At 46.1% G+C, this 20,828-nt stretch overlaps 1 protein-coding gene across 3 annotated transcripts in view; it reads right to left on the bottom strand.

Moving 5' to 3' along the window:
* Positions 1-20,828, bottom strand: part of ABR (ABR activator of RhoGEF and GTPase) — a 444,215-nt gene that overhangs the window by 175,976 nt on the left and 247,411 nt on the right. For all 3 annotated transcript variants that reach the window (XM_088477779.1, XM_088477780.1, XM_088477781.1), the window contains one exon: positions 10,925-11,029. In XM_088477779.1, the coding sequence (XP_088333905.1) occupies positions 10,925-11,029 (105 nt within the window). The remainder of the gene's footprint in view (positions 1-10,924; positions 11,030-20,828) is intronic.

Genomic DNA, 20,828 nt, shown 5'->3' with positions numbered 1-20,828 from the left:
CCTTTCCTTGTTGAACCACAGGAACCGGGACTATCATCCCTGCCTGCAGCAGGGAGTAAATGGCCTCCTGTAGGGCCAAGGCCTTGATAGGCTCCGATGGGGGAGTTGTACAAACAAAACTTCTGGGGAAGATGCCTCCAGAAAGTGAGAGCATACCCCTGAGAGACCACTTCTTGGACCCAGGCATCTGTTGTTGTTTGATGCCTTTAGTCAGCAAATTGAAGAAGTCGGCCTCCCACTCCGGGATCCCCCAGGAGGAGGCCCACCCCATCAGGCAGTGGGATTGTCGTCCGGCTTAGAAGCTGGACGTCTGGCCCGCCAGGACCTCTTAGTTTGCTGCTTGATGGTCCTGCGAAAACTAGACGGCCTGCAGGAAAACTATTCTTTTGCTTGTCCTTGAGGATGAAAGGACCGAAAAGACGATGGCAGACCTGCAGATTTTTAAAGCTGCCAGCGTAGCCACTATCTTATCTAATTCTGCTCCAAATAGTATGTTTCCATAAAAAGGTAAGGATTCCAGAGCCTTCTTTGACCCCGTATCTGCTTTCCATGACCTTAACCAAAGGGCTCTACGAGCCACAACCGAGGCTGCTGATGATTTAGAAGCTAGGAGCCCAGCATCTATTGCAGCTTCTCAAAAATAGGAGGGTGATTCCCGTATGTGGGAGATATATGTTAACTGTTCTCTGGTAGCATTTGGTAGAGTATCTTCCAATGCCCCTTGTCCATTCTTCAACAGCCTTGGGTATCCAAGAGCCTTGGATACCCAAGCCCCGGCCATAGCTGGTCGAGTAACCGCTTCAGACAATGAAAATACTCCTTTACGACACGTTTCAATTTTTCTATCTGTAGAATCTTTAAGAGAAGATGCTGACGGAATAGGCAATGTAGCACTCCTGACTAAAGGCTCCCATACACGGTGCGATGACTGATTGGCGCGATGTGGCTGCTGATGTTGGACTGAGCGCGCTCCCGTGGGGTCGCACCCTCTGATCTTTCTGCAGGACCAGTCGATCAGGGAATGCGAAGTGCGATCTCATGCATTGCTATGCGAGTGAGGGAGGGGGGAGCTGGCATATCGGGCGGTCGGCCACCTGATCGCACCACGTGTGCGGACCGCCCGATATGTCGGAAGCCGGATCCCCTGTCGCATCACGCAGTGTATGGGGGCCTTAAATGTGTCACATGAGCATCCATAGTAGGAGGTATTTCCCACTTAGTACATTCGGTAGCTGGGAAAGGATACAAATATGCTATTCTTTTCGGAACATGAAATCTTTTATCCGGGTTACTCCATGCCTCTCCCATAAGTTCAGCGAGCTGCTTTTACCACCTTCTGGTGTCTAGGAACCGGCTCATCATCCTGTATATTTAGGATTGATTTGACCGTCCTCAGCAAAGAAGGGACATCCCCTGTAGAAGGATGGTCCTCCTCTCCCAAGACAGAGCCTGGAGAAGAACCCGATGCATCATCTGATTCCTCTGATGATGCGTCTGAATCTACATGCTGGGTTGACTGATAAAAAGAGAACATCTGCTTATGCGACTTGTGACTACGTCTGCTTGCAACAGCCGACTGAGCAATACTCTGACTTGAGTGGGCATATACATCCATCCAGGAAGGATGTATAGGAGGGGCAAATATAGCATGCTGAAACTGCTGTGGGTATCCTATTCAAGGGGGCAACTTGGGAGTAGCCAAACAATCCACTAGCTGCGTCATCACCTGAGACAAGGAGGACACCCAAGATGGTTCCTGTATAGGGGCTGGTAGACTGGACTGGTGAGGTGGTTCTTTATACAGGATGGTTTGTGTGCTGTATGTTATAAAGTCCTGAGGGGACAAGCCTGCCAACAGGATTTACATGAAACCAGCACAGGGGCCTCAACCTCCTGTTTCTCTTTACCTTTTGACATATCAATTATAAAGGTAACAATGCAATGTAATGTGGCAACCTTCACAAATAACTAGTAAATGTGAAGTACAAAGACAAAAAAAACACCCTCCTGTAACAGAGGGATGAGGAGAAAAAACAGTGATAGTTATAACTGAAAAGTCAGGAATAAAAGGCAGTATCAACACAGCAACTAGCAAAAAGTCACATACAATGCATATGTAATTTAGTTGCAATGAGCCCTGAATCAACTACTTAAATCTTGGTAGAATATAGAGTACTATATACCTGACCTAGGGGAGAGGTATACAGGAAGACTGACTCAAAACCTCCTGAGACCAAACCGCTTCAGCAGAGCACTGATAGTGGGCTGTGAGCATCTCATATGCACGAGGAGGGTAGGAAGAGCGACCTAGACGCGGGAAAACCTTTGATGGATCTGCGTCGGGGAAGGAGCTGCCGGGGGAGAGCCTACCTACCCTAAGCTGCGTCAACCGGCCGGGTACGCTGGCCTCATGGCAGCAGCAGCATCTGCTATCGATCCCCGGCGTCAGACGATAAGGCCCTAATGGTCTACTGAGGGAGTGGACGGCCACGGGCCGTCAATACAGCGGCTTCTGGTGCATCTCCAGCTCCAGAAATAAGGACCGCCGTGCGCAACCGGACATCTCCGTGTGTCCGGTTGCACTCTGGGCCCCGGTGTTGCAGCTAGCAAGCTCTACTGTGACCCGCCGAAATCACCAGAGACGTTACTGGTGTTGCCGCCCGGCGGAGGTAGACGGAGTCGCAGTGCAGGCGTAGTACGCTCAGTACTGCTAACTCTATAACATAGAAATAAAATAAAACAGAAAATTAAAGCTTGGGACTACCTGAGCAGTCTACCTGTTACAAAAGGTGCGTCTGAATCCTGCCACACCAAATTCAAAACTGAATGCCTGTGGCCAGGGACGGGGTATATGTGGAGAAGGACCTGGGACATCCTGGGAGCTGAAAGCTTAACTGTTTGGTGCCTGGATCACTCCAATCACATTATAGCCCATGGTATCCCTGTGGATCCCTATGGACCCTGAAAAAGAAATGTTGAATTTCAGCTTCATTTTTGTGTGTGGTGCATTTAAACGTCTAAAAATTATCATGAAATGCCTTTATTTGGTATAGATCGATGTGTGCCAAGATTAAGGTCCATGCTAGGACCAAAACGTCGGCTTTACAGTCTGGATTTTAAACATATGGATAAATGTTTTTATTGCTACAAGACTGGTGAGTACCCTGCTCTATCTATGGGTTGGGCACTGGATGCTGGCGCTCAGGATACTGGCGGTCAGAATCCCAATGCCGGCAAACCGACAAGGTTAGGATACCGACACTTGTCCATCAGTAGCCTAACCCTTCCCCTCTCCCTACCCTAACCCTCCCTTCCCAGTGCCTGAACCTAACCTCCCCGCACCCTAAACCTAACCCTCCCCCCTTAGAGCCTAACCCTCCCCCTAGTGCCTAACCATAACACTCCCCCTAAATGCAGTACTTACTGTCAGAATGCCAGGATTCTGACAGGTGTCGGGATTCCGGTGCCGGCAACTCGACTGTCGGGATATTGACCACATTCCCGATCTATGTATGTGGACATTTGGAAGTGGATGGAAGTGATCCTTTGCTAGCTTCTACAGGAGCACCCCAGCAGTTGTAACCTTGTGACTGAGTGCAGAGCAACAAACACTGTTGCTATATTATATATACACACATATACTGAAGTGGCAAAAGCCATAGCAGTATGTAAAGGTAATGGTAAGATAGCAGTATGTAAAGGTAATGGTAAGTACCCCCAAACCAGCCCAGCCGAGCCACTCCAGCGCACCAGTCTAGTGAGAAAGGTGAAGTGTAAAAGAGTGTTAGATAGGAGCAGTTACTGCATATGTTAGAAGTGAGGTAATAAAATAGATGTGTGAAAATGTTACATATATAATAAACCAACAATAACGGTGCTAAAAGTGCAGAAAGGAAAATGTGTTATAATGCGATGCCCTGAAGTAGCCCACCCAAAGCAATCCAGGGGACCCACGCCCCAAAAATCACCCCATAGCTGCACTATATACTGTACATTTATAGGACTTATCTAAATTGTACCTTGTTCAAAAATGCACTCAAACATGCCAGGATCCCTACTTAAAAGCAATGGGGGACAGGTGGGGAGGGGTGCTAGTTTAGATTGAAGGAGTCTCATGCCTTCAGGTATACATATGAGTACACTAAATAGGAGTATATGGAGAAGGGCCCTAGACTGCACACCCCAAATAATATGAGATATGGTAAGAACTTACCCTTGTTATCTCTATTTCTACGAAGTCCATAGGGTTCCACAGGATACCTTGGGGTATAGGTGATGACGTCAGGCATCGGGCACCATAGAGTTAAGTTTCAGCCTCCCAGGATGCACTAGGGTCCCCCTCCTATACCCCGCCCCCGGGCCAAGGCATCTCAGTTAGGTACCAAGCCATAAGCCGGAGGAGGAGAAGGAAGAGAGAGAGAAGAGAGATCTGGACACACACAAGAATCACATTCTCACCAGAGGGAGACGGAAAAACCGGTGACCAGAGTAAAGCCAATCTGCAGCACAGGTGCGACAGGGCGGGAGTCCTGTGGAACCCTATGGACTTCGTAGAAATAGAGATAACAAGGGTAAGTTCTTACCATATCTCATATTTTCTACTTCAGGGTCCATAGGGTATCCACAGGATACCTTGGGGATGTCCCAAAGCAGTATCCTTTAAGGGTGGGGACGCTCCTGTGCTGAAAGGAGAATCCGCCGCCCGAAGGAAGCATCCTGAGAGGCAAAGGTGTCAAACGCGTAATACCTCACAAAGGTATGGACAGAGGACCACGTAGCAGCCTTGCAGATCTGGACTGCAGAGGCACCACGTCGAGCTGCCCACGAAGGACCCACAGACCTAGTGGAATTAGCCTTCACAGAAGGAGGAACCGGCAGGCCTTCATGAAGATAAGCTTCAGAAATAGCCATACGGATCCAGGCTGCCAAAGTTTGCAGCAGGCCAACCCTTTTTACGGAAGCCATAGAGGACAAACAAGGCGTCCGACTTCCTAAACGAAGAAGTGCGGTCAACATAAGTCCTTAAGGCCCGCACAACATCCAAAGTGGCCTCACCCACTGAAAGGCCGGGTGAGTTAAAAGCTGGAACAACAATTTCCTCGTTAACATGAAACTGGGAAACAACTTTGGGAAGAAAATCAGGACGAGTGCGTAGCACTGCCCTGTTCCCATGAAAAATCAAGAAAGGGGGTCTACAGGAGAGAGCCCCTAAATCAGAAACACATCTGGCCGAAGCGATGGCCAGAAGGAAAACAGTCTTAGCTGTAAGCCATTTAAGATCCACTGAGCCCAGTGGTTCAAACGGCGGTCCTTGGAGAGCTCTCAGGACCACAGCCAAGTCCCAAGGCGCAACGGGTGGAACAAAAGGCGGCTGAAGTCGCAGAACGCCCTGCATAAAGGTGCGTACATCAGGGATTGTTGCAATCCTACGGTGAAACCAGACAGACAGGGCAGAAACCTGTACCTTCAAAGAAGCAAGGCGAAGCCCGTGGTCTAGTCCCGCTTGTAGGAAGGCGAGTACACGAGACAGACGAAACTCCCGCGGTGCATAACCTCTCGGTCGACACCACTGGAAGAACGTATGCCACACGCGATGGTATATTCTCGCGGAAGACGGTTTCCGAGCTCTTAGCATGGTTCGTACCGGGTGCAGGGACCATTCCCCTGGATGAACGTCCTGGCGACTGAGAAAGTCCGCCTCCCAGTTTAGCACTCCCGGGATGAAGACAGCTGATATGGCCGGAAGATTGCGCTCCGCCCATACCAGGATCTGAGACACCTCTACGAGAGCCGCCCGACTTCGGGTTCCTCCTTGCAGGTTTATGTAGGCCACGGTGGTAGCGTTGTCCGACTGGACCTGCACTGGGTGACCTTGGAGAACCCGAAGTGCCTGCTGGAGAGCATTGAAAACCGCTCGGAGTTCCAAGATGTTTACTGGAAGCTCTGCTTCTGCCGGAGTCCACCTGCCCTGGAACAAGTGTGGACCCGAGACTGCTCCCCAGCCCCGAAGACTGGCGTCCGTTGTTAACAGGACCCAATTCGCCACCCAGAGCAGACGACCCGTTGAGATGGGTCGTCTGCAACCACCAGGCTAGACACAGGCGAACCTCCGGAGTGAGCACCAACGTCTGGGACTTCAGACTCTGAGGCAGTCCATTCCATTTGGACAGGATCAGGTGCTGCAGAGGTCTGGAGTGAAACTGGGCTAATTCCACCATGTCGAATACCGACACCATGGAGCCCAGTAACCTCATTGCCGAGTGCAGAGACACCCGGCGGCTCTGCAGACAACTGCGCACCCTCGACTGTAAGGCAGAGATCTTTTCCCCCGTCACAAAGATCCTTTGCTGTCCCGAGTCCAAAAAGGCTCCGAGATGCAGAATCCGCTGAGCCTGGATCAGGGTGGACTTCTGCCAGTTTATCAACCAGCCGTGCCGTTGCAGTAGCACAATGGTCAGGTCCAAGTGGCGCAGAAAGAGCTCCGGAGATCCTGCCACTAAGAGAAGGTCGTCCAAGTACGGCAACATGAGGACTCCCTGCAGCCGCAGGGAAGCCGCCATGACCGCCATCACCTTGGTGAAAACACGTGGTGCTGTCGCCAGGCCAAAAGGTAACGCCCGGAAATGAAAGTGGTCGCTGCGGATTGCAAACCTGAGGAACTGTTGATGGCGCAAAAGAATAGGGACATGCAGGTAAGCGTCCTGTATGCCCTATGACACCATGCAGTCCCCAGGTTCCAGCGCCAGAATGATGGACCGAAGGGTCTCCATCCGAAACTTCGGCACCCGCAAAGACTTGTTGAGAGCTTTGAGGTTGAGAATCGGACGAAACGACCCATTGGGTTTCTGCACCAAAAAGAGATTTAAATAGAAACCCTGGCCCCTCTGGGAGAATGGAACAGGCACTATAACTCAAGCCTGGAGCATAGTGTGCAAGACCTTCCGCAGCTCCGTGGCTTTGTTCCGGTCTGATGGTAGACCTGTGGTGAAGAATTGAGCCGGGGGTCTGTGCCGGAAGGAGAGGGCATACCCGTGTGAGACCACCTCGAGAACCCAAGTGTCCGTCGTGGTGACCGACCAACACCGGGCGAACTGCAGCAGGCGGCCTCCCACTTTGGGATCACCCAAAGGGAGGCCCGGACCGTCAGGCCGCAGGCTTGTCATCTGGCTTAGGGGCCGGACGTCTGGTACTCCAGGCCTGCTTCCGAGGCTTGGCCGATTTCTTGGGGCCAGCCTGTTGGGGAAAGGACTGTGCTTTAGGCCTACCCTGGGCCCTATAAGGCCGAAAGGACGACTTACCTGAATCGGAAGGAACTGCAGCAGACGTGAGACATGCCGATTTGACTGCCGCCAGCGTGGCTACAATTTTGTCCAGGTCCGGAACAAAGAGAACTTCTCCGTTAAAAGGCAACGCTTACAAACCCTTTTTGGAATCCACGTCCGCCTTCCAAGATCGCAACCACAATGTGCGACGAGCAGCTACAGCTGCCGAAGAAATTCGAGACGCCAGGGTACTAATATCCAAGGCCGCTTCGTTGATGTAAGTGGCCGAATCCCGAAGATTGCCGATCAACTCCGTCTGCTCAGCCGAACAGTCGGAATCGAAGGACGCCTCCAACGTATCAGCCCAGCGCTCCATAGCTCTGGCAACCCAGCAAATGGCTATAGCTGGCCGCGCTGCCCCCCCCCCCCGCAAGGGAATAGACGGACTTCAGGCAGATCTCCACCTTGCGGTCCGTAGCATCCTTAAGGGAGGACATGGATGGCATGGGTAATGTGGCACTACGGACAAGGCGTGTCACATGAGAATCCACCTGTGGAGGGGACTCCCACTTGGCAAAATAATTGTCCGCAAACGGATGCGCCACTGCTAAACACCTTTGAGGCTGATATCGTTTGCCTGGCTGTTTCCACGCTTCCTCTAAATGGTCAACTAATTGCCCCGAAAGAGGAAACACTGTGGTATCTCCTTTAACATCCTTGAAAAAGGCATATTTGGACTTTGATACTGGAGGCTCCTCATCCTCAATAACTAAAGCAGTATGGACTGCACGAATAAGGCCAGGTATATACACCTTAGACTTAGCGTCCGACTCTTTAGGGCGGGGAGGTTCCTGGTCAGAAAGATCCAGAATCTCCCCATCGTCGGACGTCCCGTCGTCATCCTCATAAGGAGCAGACAGAGACGCCACCGGCCACTTGTGAGGCCGCATCACAGACTCCCCTTGCAACACTTCTGACAACTGCTGTACAGAGCTTGTTAACGAATTAACCCACGCAGGCTCATGAGAGACCTGAGGAGGGGAAATAGTGAGACTGTGGGGTACCATCAATTGTCTTGGGAAACCCTGCATGGGTGACGACACCACTGACTGCTGGGACAAACCCATCTGAGTGAAGGCAGGCTGCGGAGCTAACTGGCCCACGAGGGTTGTAAGCGCTTTGGCAAAACAAGCCCAGGGTGGCTCCTGTACCGGAGCCGTGACCATAATCGGTTGCGTCAACGAATAACACCTCCGCACTACCGTCCCCCTCCGCTATAGGTACCTTGCATGTAGTACATAAAAGCTGGGGAGGAAAATCACTTTCAGACATAATGGTAAGTATGTGACCCCTCTCACTGATACTCGTTAGTATAGTGTGAGACCACCCTGCAAGGACTGCACCGCAAGGGCTTTAGCAGAAAGAACAGGGACAGTTAAATGCTGACAGATAGAGAATGAAAGTACAGGCAGCAGACGTTAGCATAGGTCACATACAATGCAAAGAAATCAATTCCTGCACTATCAGCGCTGATCCTCAACTACACAGACTCAGAGCCTGGTAGGACACAGCGCTGCATACACAGACCTTAATCCAATGGAGGAGAGGTATGCAGGGGGACCCAGACCGCAATGCCACCGTTCATCAGTGTCCAGCAGCGCTCACCATGCTTCTTCCAAAGATGGCCACTGAAGAGCAGAGAGGAGGCCGGCCTGGGGGAGGAGCGCTGACACAGGACCAGTCAGCTAGAGCAGAGAGGGCTGTGTGCAGCGGGGGATGCGCCGGCTGTGAGACAGGGAAGGCGCACTCCCCTGGCATGCATTTAACCCCTGGGACGCCGCAGCGCTACCGCTCTGCCGCGGTCCTGCTGTCCCAGGGGGGTAGTGGAAGCGCAGGTTAGAACTTGGCTCCACGCTGCAGCCAGTCCCCAGGGAGCCCCCTGCCTGGGGACTCTGGACCATGTATCAGCGGGGACCCACCGCGGGACCCCGCTGCTTACCTGTTGTCCCCCTTGATTCCGGCCATGGTCCTAAACATCTGGGGTCACCGCTACCTGTGACCCCAGATGCCTACCAGCATCCCCGGATCAGTACCGGCGTTCTGGTACCGGCGGGGGTGTAGGGAAGACAGCATGGACGTCAGGACTGACTGTCCATGCTGTACTTCCAGATGTGCAGCCACAGCTGCATTGAAGAAACTTCAGGGGCTCTTCATGGCCCCCCTCTAACAGGTGCATCCGACTCCGGCCAGCCACCAAACTAAACTGAGATGCCTTGGCTCGGGGGAGGGGTATAGGAGGGGGACCCTAGTGCATCCTGGGAGGCTGAAACTTAACTCTATGGTGCCCGATGCCTGACGTCATCACCGATACCCTATGGACCCTGAAGTAGAAATAAATAATATATACACACACACATACATGGACAGATAGATATAAGGAAACGGAGGCAATCAGCTCTCTAAAAATAATACAAGCAGGCAGCAAAAACAACTGATCCACTGGGTTTAACCGTGAGTGCTGTCCACCTACATCTGTATATACACATATATGCATACAGTATATTGTCTTTTTAAATAACCTTTAAGTTTTCTTCTACTTAGAATGGGTAAATACGATTTCTGCCCACTATAAAACAAAATATAATAGTCTAGTTTTATTTTAGGTTTGGTTATACTGTAGAGCATGTTATAAATTTAGCAGCGTACAACAACCACCAATTTCCCTTCACAGTACAGCTTCTGCGCTGTAGATCCACAACTGGATAACTCTCTTTTTTTGGTTATAAGTGGGCATGATTCTAATGCAATTACGTACGCTAATGCAATATGATATGCGGCATGCCTATGTTCTGTTGCGACTGCGGGTATATCTGCATGCAAAATGCTACGTTACAGTCTCAGCAGCTGTGACACCAACGTAGCATTTCACATACAGAGACACCTGCAGTTGCACACAGAATATAGGCATCCCGCATATCATTTTAATCAGCAGAAGCTGCTTGTGTATTCTATTTGCACCACTGTGCGAATAAGTCACACTGGAAGGTAAAACGTTGCATGAAAAGACGCTCTGCGGTACAAAGTTATGCCACGGCATAGCGCGAATAGAAGGGCTGTTTAATGTGCAAGGAGGCTAGATGTATGTGGACACATCTGTACAACAATGCACTAGACTTCCATTCTTCTTCAATAACATCATACATCTATAATCGGACACCAGACACATTTTAAATCTATAGTTCCGTCCTAATAAAACAGAGACATTATTACGCCTATTGAAAAAGGTTTATAGAAGGTTTTTTTATTTTTTACATCAGCTATCGTAATGAACTTGCACTTAGCCATAATTTGTACTGTTAGCTCAAATATATAGCAAGTGAGATCTACTACTGAGAAATGACTTGATCATTATAATTGTTTTTTATTTATTGTTTTTAAGAAAATCTGCATTTAAAGTTTTAAAACAAGCATCTGCTTTAGATAATCCTTCAAAGCTGATTGAAAAACATGTATGCCTTCTCAACTGCCTATTTAATTTACAAACCCTATACCAACCTGTCTATCAGTGAGCTCTATAATTCTCTACTAAACAGTACTACTGCACTGCCTGAAGAATAAATACAATACAACAATGGTTAAAATGAAATCACAGATATACTTACCAAAAGCAGAGCTTCTAGCTGGTTTATATAGATTTCCTCACTTGCAAGGACTCCAGAGAGAACAAGTTTTCTCATTAACAGCCCTTTATCAGACTCGCTTTCTCCCTGGTAACAAAAACAAAATGGCATTTAGATTTAAACACAAAAAAAAAGAGAAATAGTTAATGTAACCTCAAAAAAAGCCAACAAAAAGAAATTCAAACAAAAGATTTGTACATTTATCGATAAGGTTAATATGCATAAGTGTAACAGAAATGTGGAACACTCCTATAACTCGGGATGAAGTAAGTAGCACTCTCTATAAATCAAGCTCGTTTCCATATACAAAACTATATGGTGCATACAACAGTTAGTATTTATAATGCTGTATATCAAGTCAACATGTGTTAAAATTATGTTGAACCAAATGAAATGTCTGAATTGTTATTTTTTTTTTTTTTAACATTGTTCAAAATTGATTGGAGAGCTCCTTAAGTAATACTGAGATGTGCAGTAATTTGTGCTAGAACCCATATTTTACTATAAGTCTTCTTATAGCCACTTCCAAATTTATATAGGACAGTAGTCAGGGGAATAGGGCACAAGGTCTATATTTAACATCTATCTCCACCTTCGTTATTCTAGATATTCCCATTTGATCTTTAACGTATAAAAAATGTGATCAAGTGAGACAAAAAAGAATTTCATTTTCTGCAACCATCTCTAGACAAATGTTGCAGGTTTGTCAGTCACAGTAAGTACCTTTCCATTCGATGCGAACACCCCAAATCTGACAACTGTGTAAAATAGTTTATATAATAATAAAAATTATTATTTATGTACATAGCACTTTTCTTCCAATAGGGCTCAAAGCACTTTACATTACAGAGGGCGAGGCAGTCATCATACTGTAGGTGCACTCAGCTGTAATTCTAATCATTCACACCAGTCCCCATTGAAGAATAAACTATAACTTCTCTACTACACACACACAAAAGTCCATTTTTTTTAAACTGACCAGCAGGCTTCTAGACATTTGTGGGAGAAAATCGGAACAAACACAGGGATAATATCTAACCTCCCCACAGTCTGGTGGGTGACTATGCATTTTCTACTCGTACTGGTAAGGTGCTGATTGCCAGCGACTTCTGGCAAATAAGCAGCCACATGTAGCTTTGTGATCTGTGTGTATGGACTCAAATCATTTAAAGCCAGTTTGTCGGTTGATTGATATTATATTAACCACTACTAAACAAACAGCTTAATTTGTATCATTACAGTATAAACTTCTACATCAGGGACGGGGAACCTCAGGCCCAGGGGCCGTATAAGGCCCTCAGAATCATTTGGTCTGGCCCTCGGGGCTGTTTTCAGCTAGCCTCATCTGGCTAGCAGGGTGCCTAGAATGGCACACTGCAGCCAGAGTCTAAGCAGCAGTGCCGCCTGGAACGTCCTTAGAACGCTTCAAATGGTCACACCGCTGCCCTTACAGCTCCCCGGAGCATCCTCAGGATGCCCCAGGCATTGCTGTAATCACCAGCGATTGTGACCCCACCCTTGTGTGATGTCACATGGAGGGGCGTGGCCTGCACTGGGCCCACAAATAATATTAAATAGATCAAAGCGGCCCTGTTCTACATATATACTTATGAATGATGCAAAACACCTCTGAATATTGATTAAACATTTATTTATCAGTTCAAGGACTCCTTGGAATCTGTGCCCAAGGCTATCTGAATGAAACATGGTTAAAGGAATAGAGAAAAGTGATTTAAGTCACTAAATCCAAACAATGTGCCGGCTTTATTCATTACCTAAAGTGAAAATGTTTATTAATTAACTCTAATCCCCATCATATTAAAGGAAAAGTATGACACAGACATGACAATCATTACACAGGTAGCCGGAGATAAGGTGTAATTTACCCTGAAGATAAACACTGAAAGCGGCAGATGGGGAGGAGCCAAACAGATGCAGTAGCGGCAGTACAGTCCGTTCTACTATCTATCCCTATCGTAGTTCCCTGTAGCATTATATATTCTCCAGGGACACTGGGCACTGTCATGATCACTAAATATCATTTTGCATTTTAAAATCTTTTAAACAAATAAGGACATTTCCAGAAAGAATATTTTCCATGGACAAATCGATAAAACATGGGACTTATCTGGAAATTATGGACAGTTGGCAATAAAGGAATTGAGGTGTTTGTAAATGGAAATACAAGACGGTAATGTAGGCAAAATACACAGTATACAATATGTATACTGTACGGAGCAGCCTTTACATGACATATGACGGCATTGGCGTGTAGCAGGTGTAGAAATACAGATGATAATGCTTATAGTCAAAAAGTAGGACAGAAGCAAGAAACCCGATACAACCACAGTCAAAACATATACTACCCAAACCCTTCTAATATATCAGCGTTAGGACCAAGTGGTTCATCCAGTTATGTCTGGCTTGTCGCGTTACCTCATTGGCAAAACAAACATTAAGGTTTACTGTATACAGGCAATTTACTGTACAACAGGACTGCAAGCAAGATCCCAAGCCACAGCAAAACCAATTACACCAGGGACACAGTACAATACTTTGTTTATGAATGAAACAGGGACGCACTCTAAATTATTATGTACAGTTCTGTAAACATTAATGTTCCTGCTCCCTTATAGATGACGTAATCATCACAAGCATCTTTCCAGAAATAGCTGTAGCAAGAGAGCACATTACGCAGGCATCCAGTATTTACTTTCCAAACAACTGCTTGTCTGTACAATTACAGCTATACATTGCTTATATTGACTGTATCCCTATTTTGATATACGTAGTCAAAACCAGTCATTCGGAATCCAAGTTGCTCGTTAATAAAAAATAAATAAATAAAATAAAAGCAACGACTTCATACACATCACTATTACATAACAGCCACTGTGTGTCTTTAATTTCCAAGATAATGAACACTATTCTATATTCGGCGTCATGAATTATATGCAAATACATGTTTCATACCCAAATGGGAGAGAATATAAATAAGAAGGGCATTTCATAACGTAAAACTGTGGTACATGCACTGTAGTAAATGTGGTCGTACATATGAATTGCAATTGGCGCCAAATCACAATATGGAGCCCATGCGCTATTCACCGTACATGTCACGCATATATGCATTTTTGAGTCTCACTGGTAGACTAGTAGTGTCGGCAGACAGCTAAATGAACACACACGTACAGCCATAATATGATAGGAATTATCATTACCACCAAGTCCGGCAATGACCAGACTGATTTCAATTGTATTGCCATGTGTCATGCCTTAGGGGCAAAAGCTCTGTAGTAATTGCCCTACTGACGACTGGTGAGTGTATACACACTTATCAATCCTCTGCCTGATTTGCCGGGCTTGATTACTCAACTGGGCAGGCATTTAAATTGCCCGCCCATGGCGCCCAGTGGAGCGGTCAATCCCCGCGGGTCCCTGCAGTGTGTGTACGAGCGATTGGCGGGTCACCTGTATACACCAGCAGATGACCGACAGACCGAACTACGTCGTTCAAAGACTTCTCTGCTGTGCACACCTGGCGATAGAACGGGCGATATATCAATGGAGCGGGCGACATATCTATCAGTGTGTACCCAGCTGTATCTTTTGCATTGTGTACGGCCTGGCTGTGTGATAAGTAGTTACTGCAATGTTGACATCTTCTTATAAATAAAATATAATATTAGTATAACAAGGCTAGAAGATAAATCCTCCCCAGCTACAAAGGTGTGGTAGAAAGTTAGAGCACAGTACAGTATATTAAGCAGTGAAACAACTGTAGGGAATAAATAAAATATTGTTTGCTGACAATCGCCTGCTCAGAAAATCTCATTTACAGAACAAGCATAGGTTTTCTATAAAGTCTATACAGAAAAATATGAAAGGAATATTTGCAAAGTGGTAAAGAGCAGTAATCCAAAAGCGCCAACATTCTGACAGCCTGGATTGAAACTACATCCAGTCTGTAGTTGTGACATATAAGGCTACATTGCACAGCATTGTGGGACAACATTAGATCACTTTCACTTAAATGATGCCCAATGCAGATTATGTCAATCCATATTAAGCAAATAAAGTGCATGCTGCTTTTGTAGGTGTGTGAGAATAACACCACCAATCACACCACTGTTCATACAAAGTAAACCACACATCGCACAATAAATACATTAATACCTCCCATATTCATATAATCAGTTATTGCTTTATGTACCAGCATTAGTCTATTTACACATACCTGTGGCTGGCAAGAGATGTGCCTGGAACAAATCATAATTGCTGCCTCTCTTGCTTTGAGGACACACCACACACTAAGCATAGCAGTGCCAAACGCATTTCTGTGGCAGCAATAAAGCCATGTTGTTAAATTGGCACTCTGAATTGCTGCAGATATTTCTCTACTTTAATTCAGTTTTAGAGATGGGGCAAGTTTAATTGGAAGAAATGGATAATTCCCGCACATGACAGCATGCAGAAAGTGTTACACCCTTCACAACACATATCTGATGCAGGAGCTAGTTGGAGGGGTTCTTTATTGAATAATATAATATCTACACAAGTCACAAATTAGAGCATATAACTTACAATGTAGGGTAACAACAGGACTATTAAACAATGAGTGTAAAAATTTACTCAATAGCTGTCCATTGGAGGATATAGTCAGTTTTTCCATTTCTGCTCACTGTACAGGGGGGAGGCAATCGGGAAGCCGACTGCCTAAATACCGGCAGCCGGCTTCCCTACTGTCTTATCCCGGCATGGGTGAAATGCCGGGCATCTAGATGTAGACGCCCGCATTTCCCCGACGCTGAGAGACCGGCGTCCGGCATCCCGATCGTAGTGATGCCGGGCGCCGCGAGCGGACAGCCGCGCGCGGGGGGTTAGGTTTAGGGCTCCCGGGGGGGGACTTAGGGTTAGGCACCCCCCCGGGAGGGTTAGGCTAGGGGGAGGGAGGGTTAGGCACCCCCGCGTTGGACTTAGGGTTAGGCACCCCCCCGGGGGACTTAGGTTAAGGTTGCGGGGAAGGGGGTGGTTAGGGTTAGGCACTTAGAGGGGGGATTAGGGTTAGGCACCCCTAAGGAGGGTTAGGGGGGTTAGGTTAGTGGATACTTACCTATCCACGATCGGGATTTCCAGCGAGGTCGGGCTTCCACTGCGTCGCACTCTGCTCCTGTCGGGCTGCCGCTGACGGGAATCGAACCGCCGGCCATGCGGCCGGTGGTATTTCATACCAATTCCATACAGGGACATCATTAGACATTCAGTATAGGTAAGGGTGTGATATAAGAGATGTCCAAGGCAGCAGCAATCAGTAGCTGCAGGAAACCAGGCCCCACCCAAGTCTTGTCTCGCCATGTTCTCTAACTGCACTTAAAATAATAAAAATGACTTGGTGATGCTTAGGGGTGGGGGATGGGGGTAAAAACAAAAGCATCATTCAAATCTAATGACTTAAAACACATGCTGTTAGGACAAGCCACTCTTAGGGAAATGTGTACATTGATGGAAGCTCCCCCCTGCATACTTCAGGAACTCTGTTGGTAATGAATATAAAGCGGAGGAATTGATATAATGTAATAAAGTGGCATTGTCATAGTCTGTGCTACTAATTCAGTTAAAAGAACACATGGCCCATAATCATTCCTAGCACAAGACAGAGATACATTTTCATATGCTTTGCATGAAAAGGGACAACCGTGGTGGCTGATTTATTATAGAGCTCATCATCAACAACAGCACCGCTGTTTGTCTACGTGTTGCTAGTGGAAAGCAGGTGAAAGCAGATAAAGGCCTCCGTTTCAGTCTTTTCTCTGGATTGCTTAGTATGAAATATCATTTGTTTTCTGGGTCGGATCATGTGTCCTTCCCCCACACCCCACCCTGCTGTATTTGTCTTACAAGATTTAAAAGAAAATCCAATGAACAAGTGTTGTAACTCGATGGCCAGAGTTAGCTATAACACACCACTGACACTGCCTGTGGGCATCATCTGTCATGTGATCCCGCAGTCAGTCAGTAGAATCAGTTCCTGTACAGACCCTACAATAGTCGATACACACCAACATAATGTAATCCATTCCCAGAAATACCAGCCACAAACACGGCTATGACACAGGCCTGCATCTACTTTTCTAAATATACTTGTGGTTGGAATAAATTGATAGAACATCTTCAATGGTAGTGTATCAAGACGTGGAGGCAGCAGAAGCAGGGGGGGCAATATCTGGGCTCCTTTCTCTATTACACTTTATCTATTGCCTCTTATACCACACATGACATCGTGCTATAGGCCTCAATAGACCTGCCCGTATGTCCTCTAGTTCTATGTATGGGTTTGGAGGTTTACTGATATACCGATACTAGGTATACACTGATTTTTTTTCTTTAAGAGTATAACTATTTTAAGGCAACACTGTAATATATGTCTAAATGCATAAATCTGATACATTGTTTTAAATGCATAACAACCACAGGTTACCAGGAGTTACAATTGTTACAAGTTATTCCCTACAGTTCAATTATCAATTCTTTCAGCTAGTTTGATACAATGTAATGTTGAGTCTAAAACTGCTGATTCTCTATCCTGTAGGCTCTACAAGTTCTCGTCCATTTGTTTGGTATATATTATGCTCCCTAATATTTAGAGGTGTGCGTCCTAAACGGCACTATTTGCTGTGGGACCTATGCTGAACCAAGATGTGTTACTGGTCGTTAATGTAATACTGTGCACTTTTGAGATGTGAAGCTCTTTTAGACAAGCAGTGATAGAGCTTTAGAAATACTATTTCCATGATACATGCCAATCTGTTTCCTAATTGTTATAGGTGTACATTTAATGCTGTTTTGATTCCCTCTGGGCTCAGGCTGGACCTCTATACTTTACCTAACTAGAGGTGTAATACCGCGCGGATTTGAAAGGGTTAAAGTACAAATTGATAAGAGGAGATTACATTTTTGGAAATGGTATCCAGGCAAAACGAACTATTGCATGATTAGGTCAAAATAATTTGCTGTGACCTAATTGACAAGTTAATGTTATTACTGTAATCTGATAATAGTTTCTCCCTTGTAGAAGAAGCCTAAGATAATGTGTACCGATGAGTACAACTAGCTATTGTGTGTTATTTATAGTGTGTTGTGTATCATCTTTTACCATAATACAAATGAAAGTTACATTTTCAATAATAATAAACCGTTTTTTCAATCATAAATATGTTAGTCTTCCTTTCTCCTCCTCCAAACTAGTTTTCTATGCAGCAGAGTCATTAGGCTGTTTCAGCAACACAAAAACTGGAGGTTTTTTTTTATTATTATTTCTATTTATCATAACATAAAGAAAGTAGAGGGTAAAAAGAATAAAACACTGCCGGTGCGTGCGTACAGGCGACCCACCGGCCCGTACAACGGCCGCAGATATGGAGATTGTTGACCGGAAGCCGGCCGCTGGGTTGCTTAAGTGTGTACCCAGCATAAGTCTTGTGTACAGCGTACAGCATATTTGATGATGGCAACTATACAATATTGATAAATTGTATTTCCATCTCTACTGGCATACTCATAATTATTTGGAATGTTTGTGCACTGGACAGAGTTCAAGAACTACCCAAGTAACTTCCATAGACTGTTCTATCCATCTAGCTTCCCTTTATATCAGGAGAAGGCAATAAGCGGCCCTCCAGTTGCTCTAGACCTATATATCCCAGCATGCCCTTACACAGTTTTACTATTTGGCCATGCTAAAACTGTTGCAGGGCATGCTGTTATGTGTAGTTCAACAGCAGCTGCAATGCTACTTATTGCCCACCCCTACTTTATACAGTCCACACAACTTTAGATAGATATATGTTCTCTTTCTACACTCAAACAACCTGCTGACCCCAAGCCAACATTACTGTGTGACTGGTCCGTACAGCCCACCATCTACCACTGCAATCTGGCTGAACCAATATGCAGTCAATATCCTCATGGATCAAATTCCTACTTCCCTGTAGAATGTAGGCTTGCAAGCGGAGCCCTCTTAACTCTTTGGGATCAATCCAATTAGCCGCAATGATCTCACAGGTGCGAGTCATAGCGGCAACAGCCGCATATTATGGCAGCCCAAACTCACACCAAAGTGGCAAATTGTGCGAATTTGGGCTCAGAGTGGGCCGCGAGATGCAGTGCTATTGCCGGCGTTTTAATGCTGTGGTAACGGCACCTTTCACCCTTCATGGACAGTAGGTTTGTCTCCTTTGTCTATTAACAAAACATTAATAAGACAAGATTGGGTACCAATTGTAAAGCTTAACGGGAATATGCTAGTGCTATTTAAATAACTATTGACAATAATAAAAATAACAACTACAATAATAATATCTCTACTCCAAGCATAGGGTGATGAATGGTTAAATAGAGTCATTGTACATGGGAAATAAATGTTAATTGAAAGAGAAGAATGGACTGGCAGCAACATGTATTGTCAACCAATTTCAACATGTTTTTGGATTCTATGAGTCAATCGCTAAAGAGCATTGGCAACGCTTCCTCAAATATTATGTTCTAACACTCAGGCTTGTGCAAGTACACTGGCTGAGAAACTGTGATGGGACAGCGAAAGTCTACATAATATATTTCAGTGCTGAGAAAAATGATGACACCCAGTCAGCACACGTATATGTCAGACCTAACGTGCCCACTAATAAAACTGTCCTCAAGAAAAAGTAAATAAAAATAAAAGCTGTGATATGCTCAAACAGATCCGGGTTTACAGTGGACATTGAGGCAAGGAGAGTGGCTGCTGCGTAGGAGGGGCAGCAGAGCCATTTTGGGATGATCAGACTTTACCTAGTGGAGCGGAGGGCGCAGCTGGTAAGATCCGGGGGTTGGAGTGAGTGAGGAGCTGCATTGTTGGGTAAGAGTCCATAAAAAACCCAGGTATAGAGATGCCCCAGTGGCTGTGGTAGTGGTGGATTGATGCCATGGTGAAGAACATCTCATCTGAGCATACCCCCCTCAGTAATCCATATTATACACTTTTTACAGCATTACATTAGCAAAAGTGCATTGCTAGATGTTATGAGTGGTAAGCTACATGCACTGCAATCTGATAATGATATCCTGGCTCCGTGGAGTGATCATCCAACCACTGTTTAGTAAACTGGTTGGCTGCATCACAGGTAGCAATTAGCAGTAAATTGATCTGCTGCTGTTCACCCGTTATCCCTTGCACAATGAATTAATGCAAATCACAATTTTGGAATATTCCAACCACTCATACAGTAGATCCATGCCGCCATCATAGCTTGTAAAACATGAGCAAGTCGAGTTATCTTGGGCACTGAAACTCCTGACAAAAGCTCCTTAAACTTCAATCCCTCCAAGTCACTGAGGTCTCCTCTTGCAGCCATACTGACTAGAACTATGAGCAAGCAGTGCAGACCGGTATTTTTATGGCTACACACTTACCGATGTGTGTCCCCAGCAATGCAACGCCCAACGGCTGACGGCTGACATACTGGGCAACCGGTACACATTACACAATACGGTGCCCGGGCGCACGATATGTTGGGCACTGGCTCCATTCGCCTGCCTGACGTTGTTTATCACAATGACAGATTGACCAGCATATACTGCAGATTTGTCAATGCGATGAACGACCCCGCGGGATCACGCAAGGGCCGACATAGTGGGTGCACACTTGCCAATGTAGATGATATGTCGGCCCGATCCGGCACATCATCTAATGTGTACCCAGTAACACGACTTACACCTGTACATCAGCCCTTACTTTCAATATGATTGAGGCCCCTTATTTATCTAGGGGTTACCTAGCATGTACAAAAGTAGTCATTGGAGCCCTAAAATATTGACACTAATGGTACATTTTTATAATTTCTTAGTATTT

This window comes from Taudactylus pleione, unplaced genomic scaffold (assembly GCF_031769625.1).
Source record: "Taudactylus pleione unplaced genomic scaffold, aTauple2 ptg000203l, whole genome shotgun sequence".
In the NCBI taxonomy this organism is placed as follows: Eukaryota; Metazoa; Chordata; class Amphibia; order Anura; family Myobatrachidae; genus Taudactylus; species Taudactylus pleione.
The sequence above is the reverse complement of the archived record's forward strand: the minus strand, read 5'-3'. Positions and strand labels throughout refer to the sequence as shown.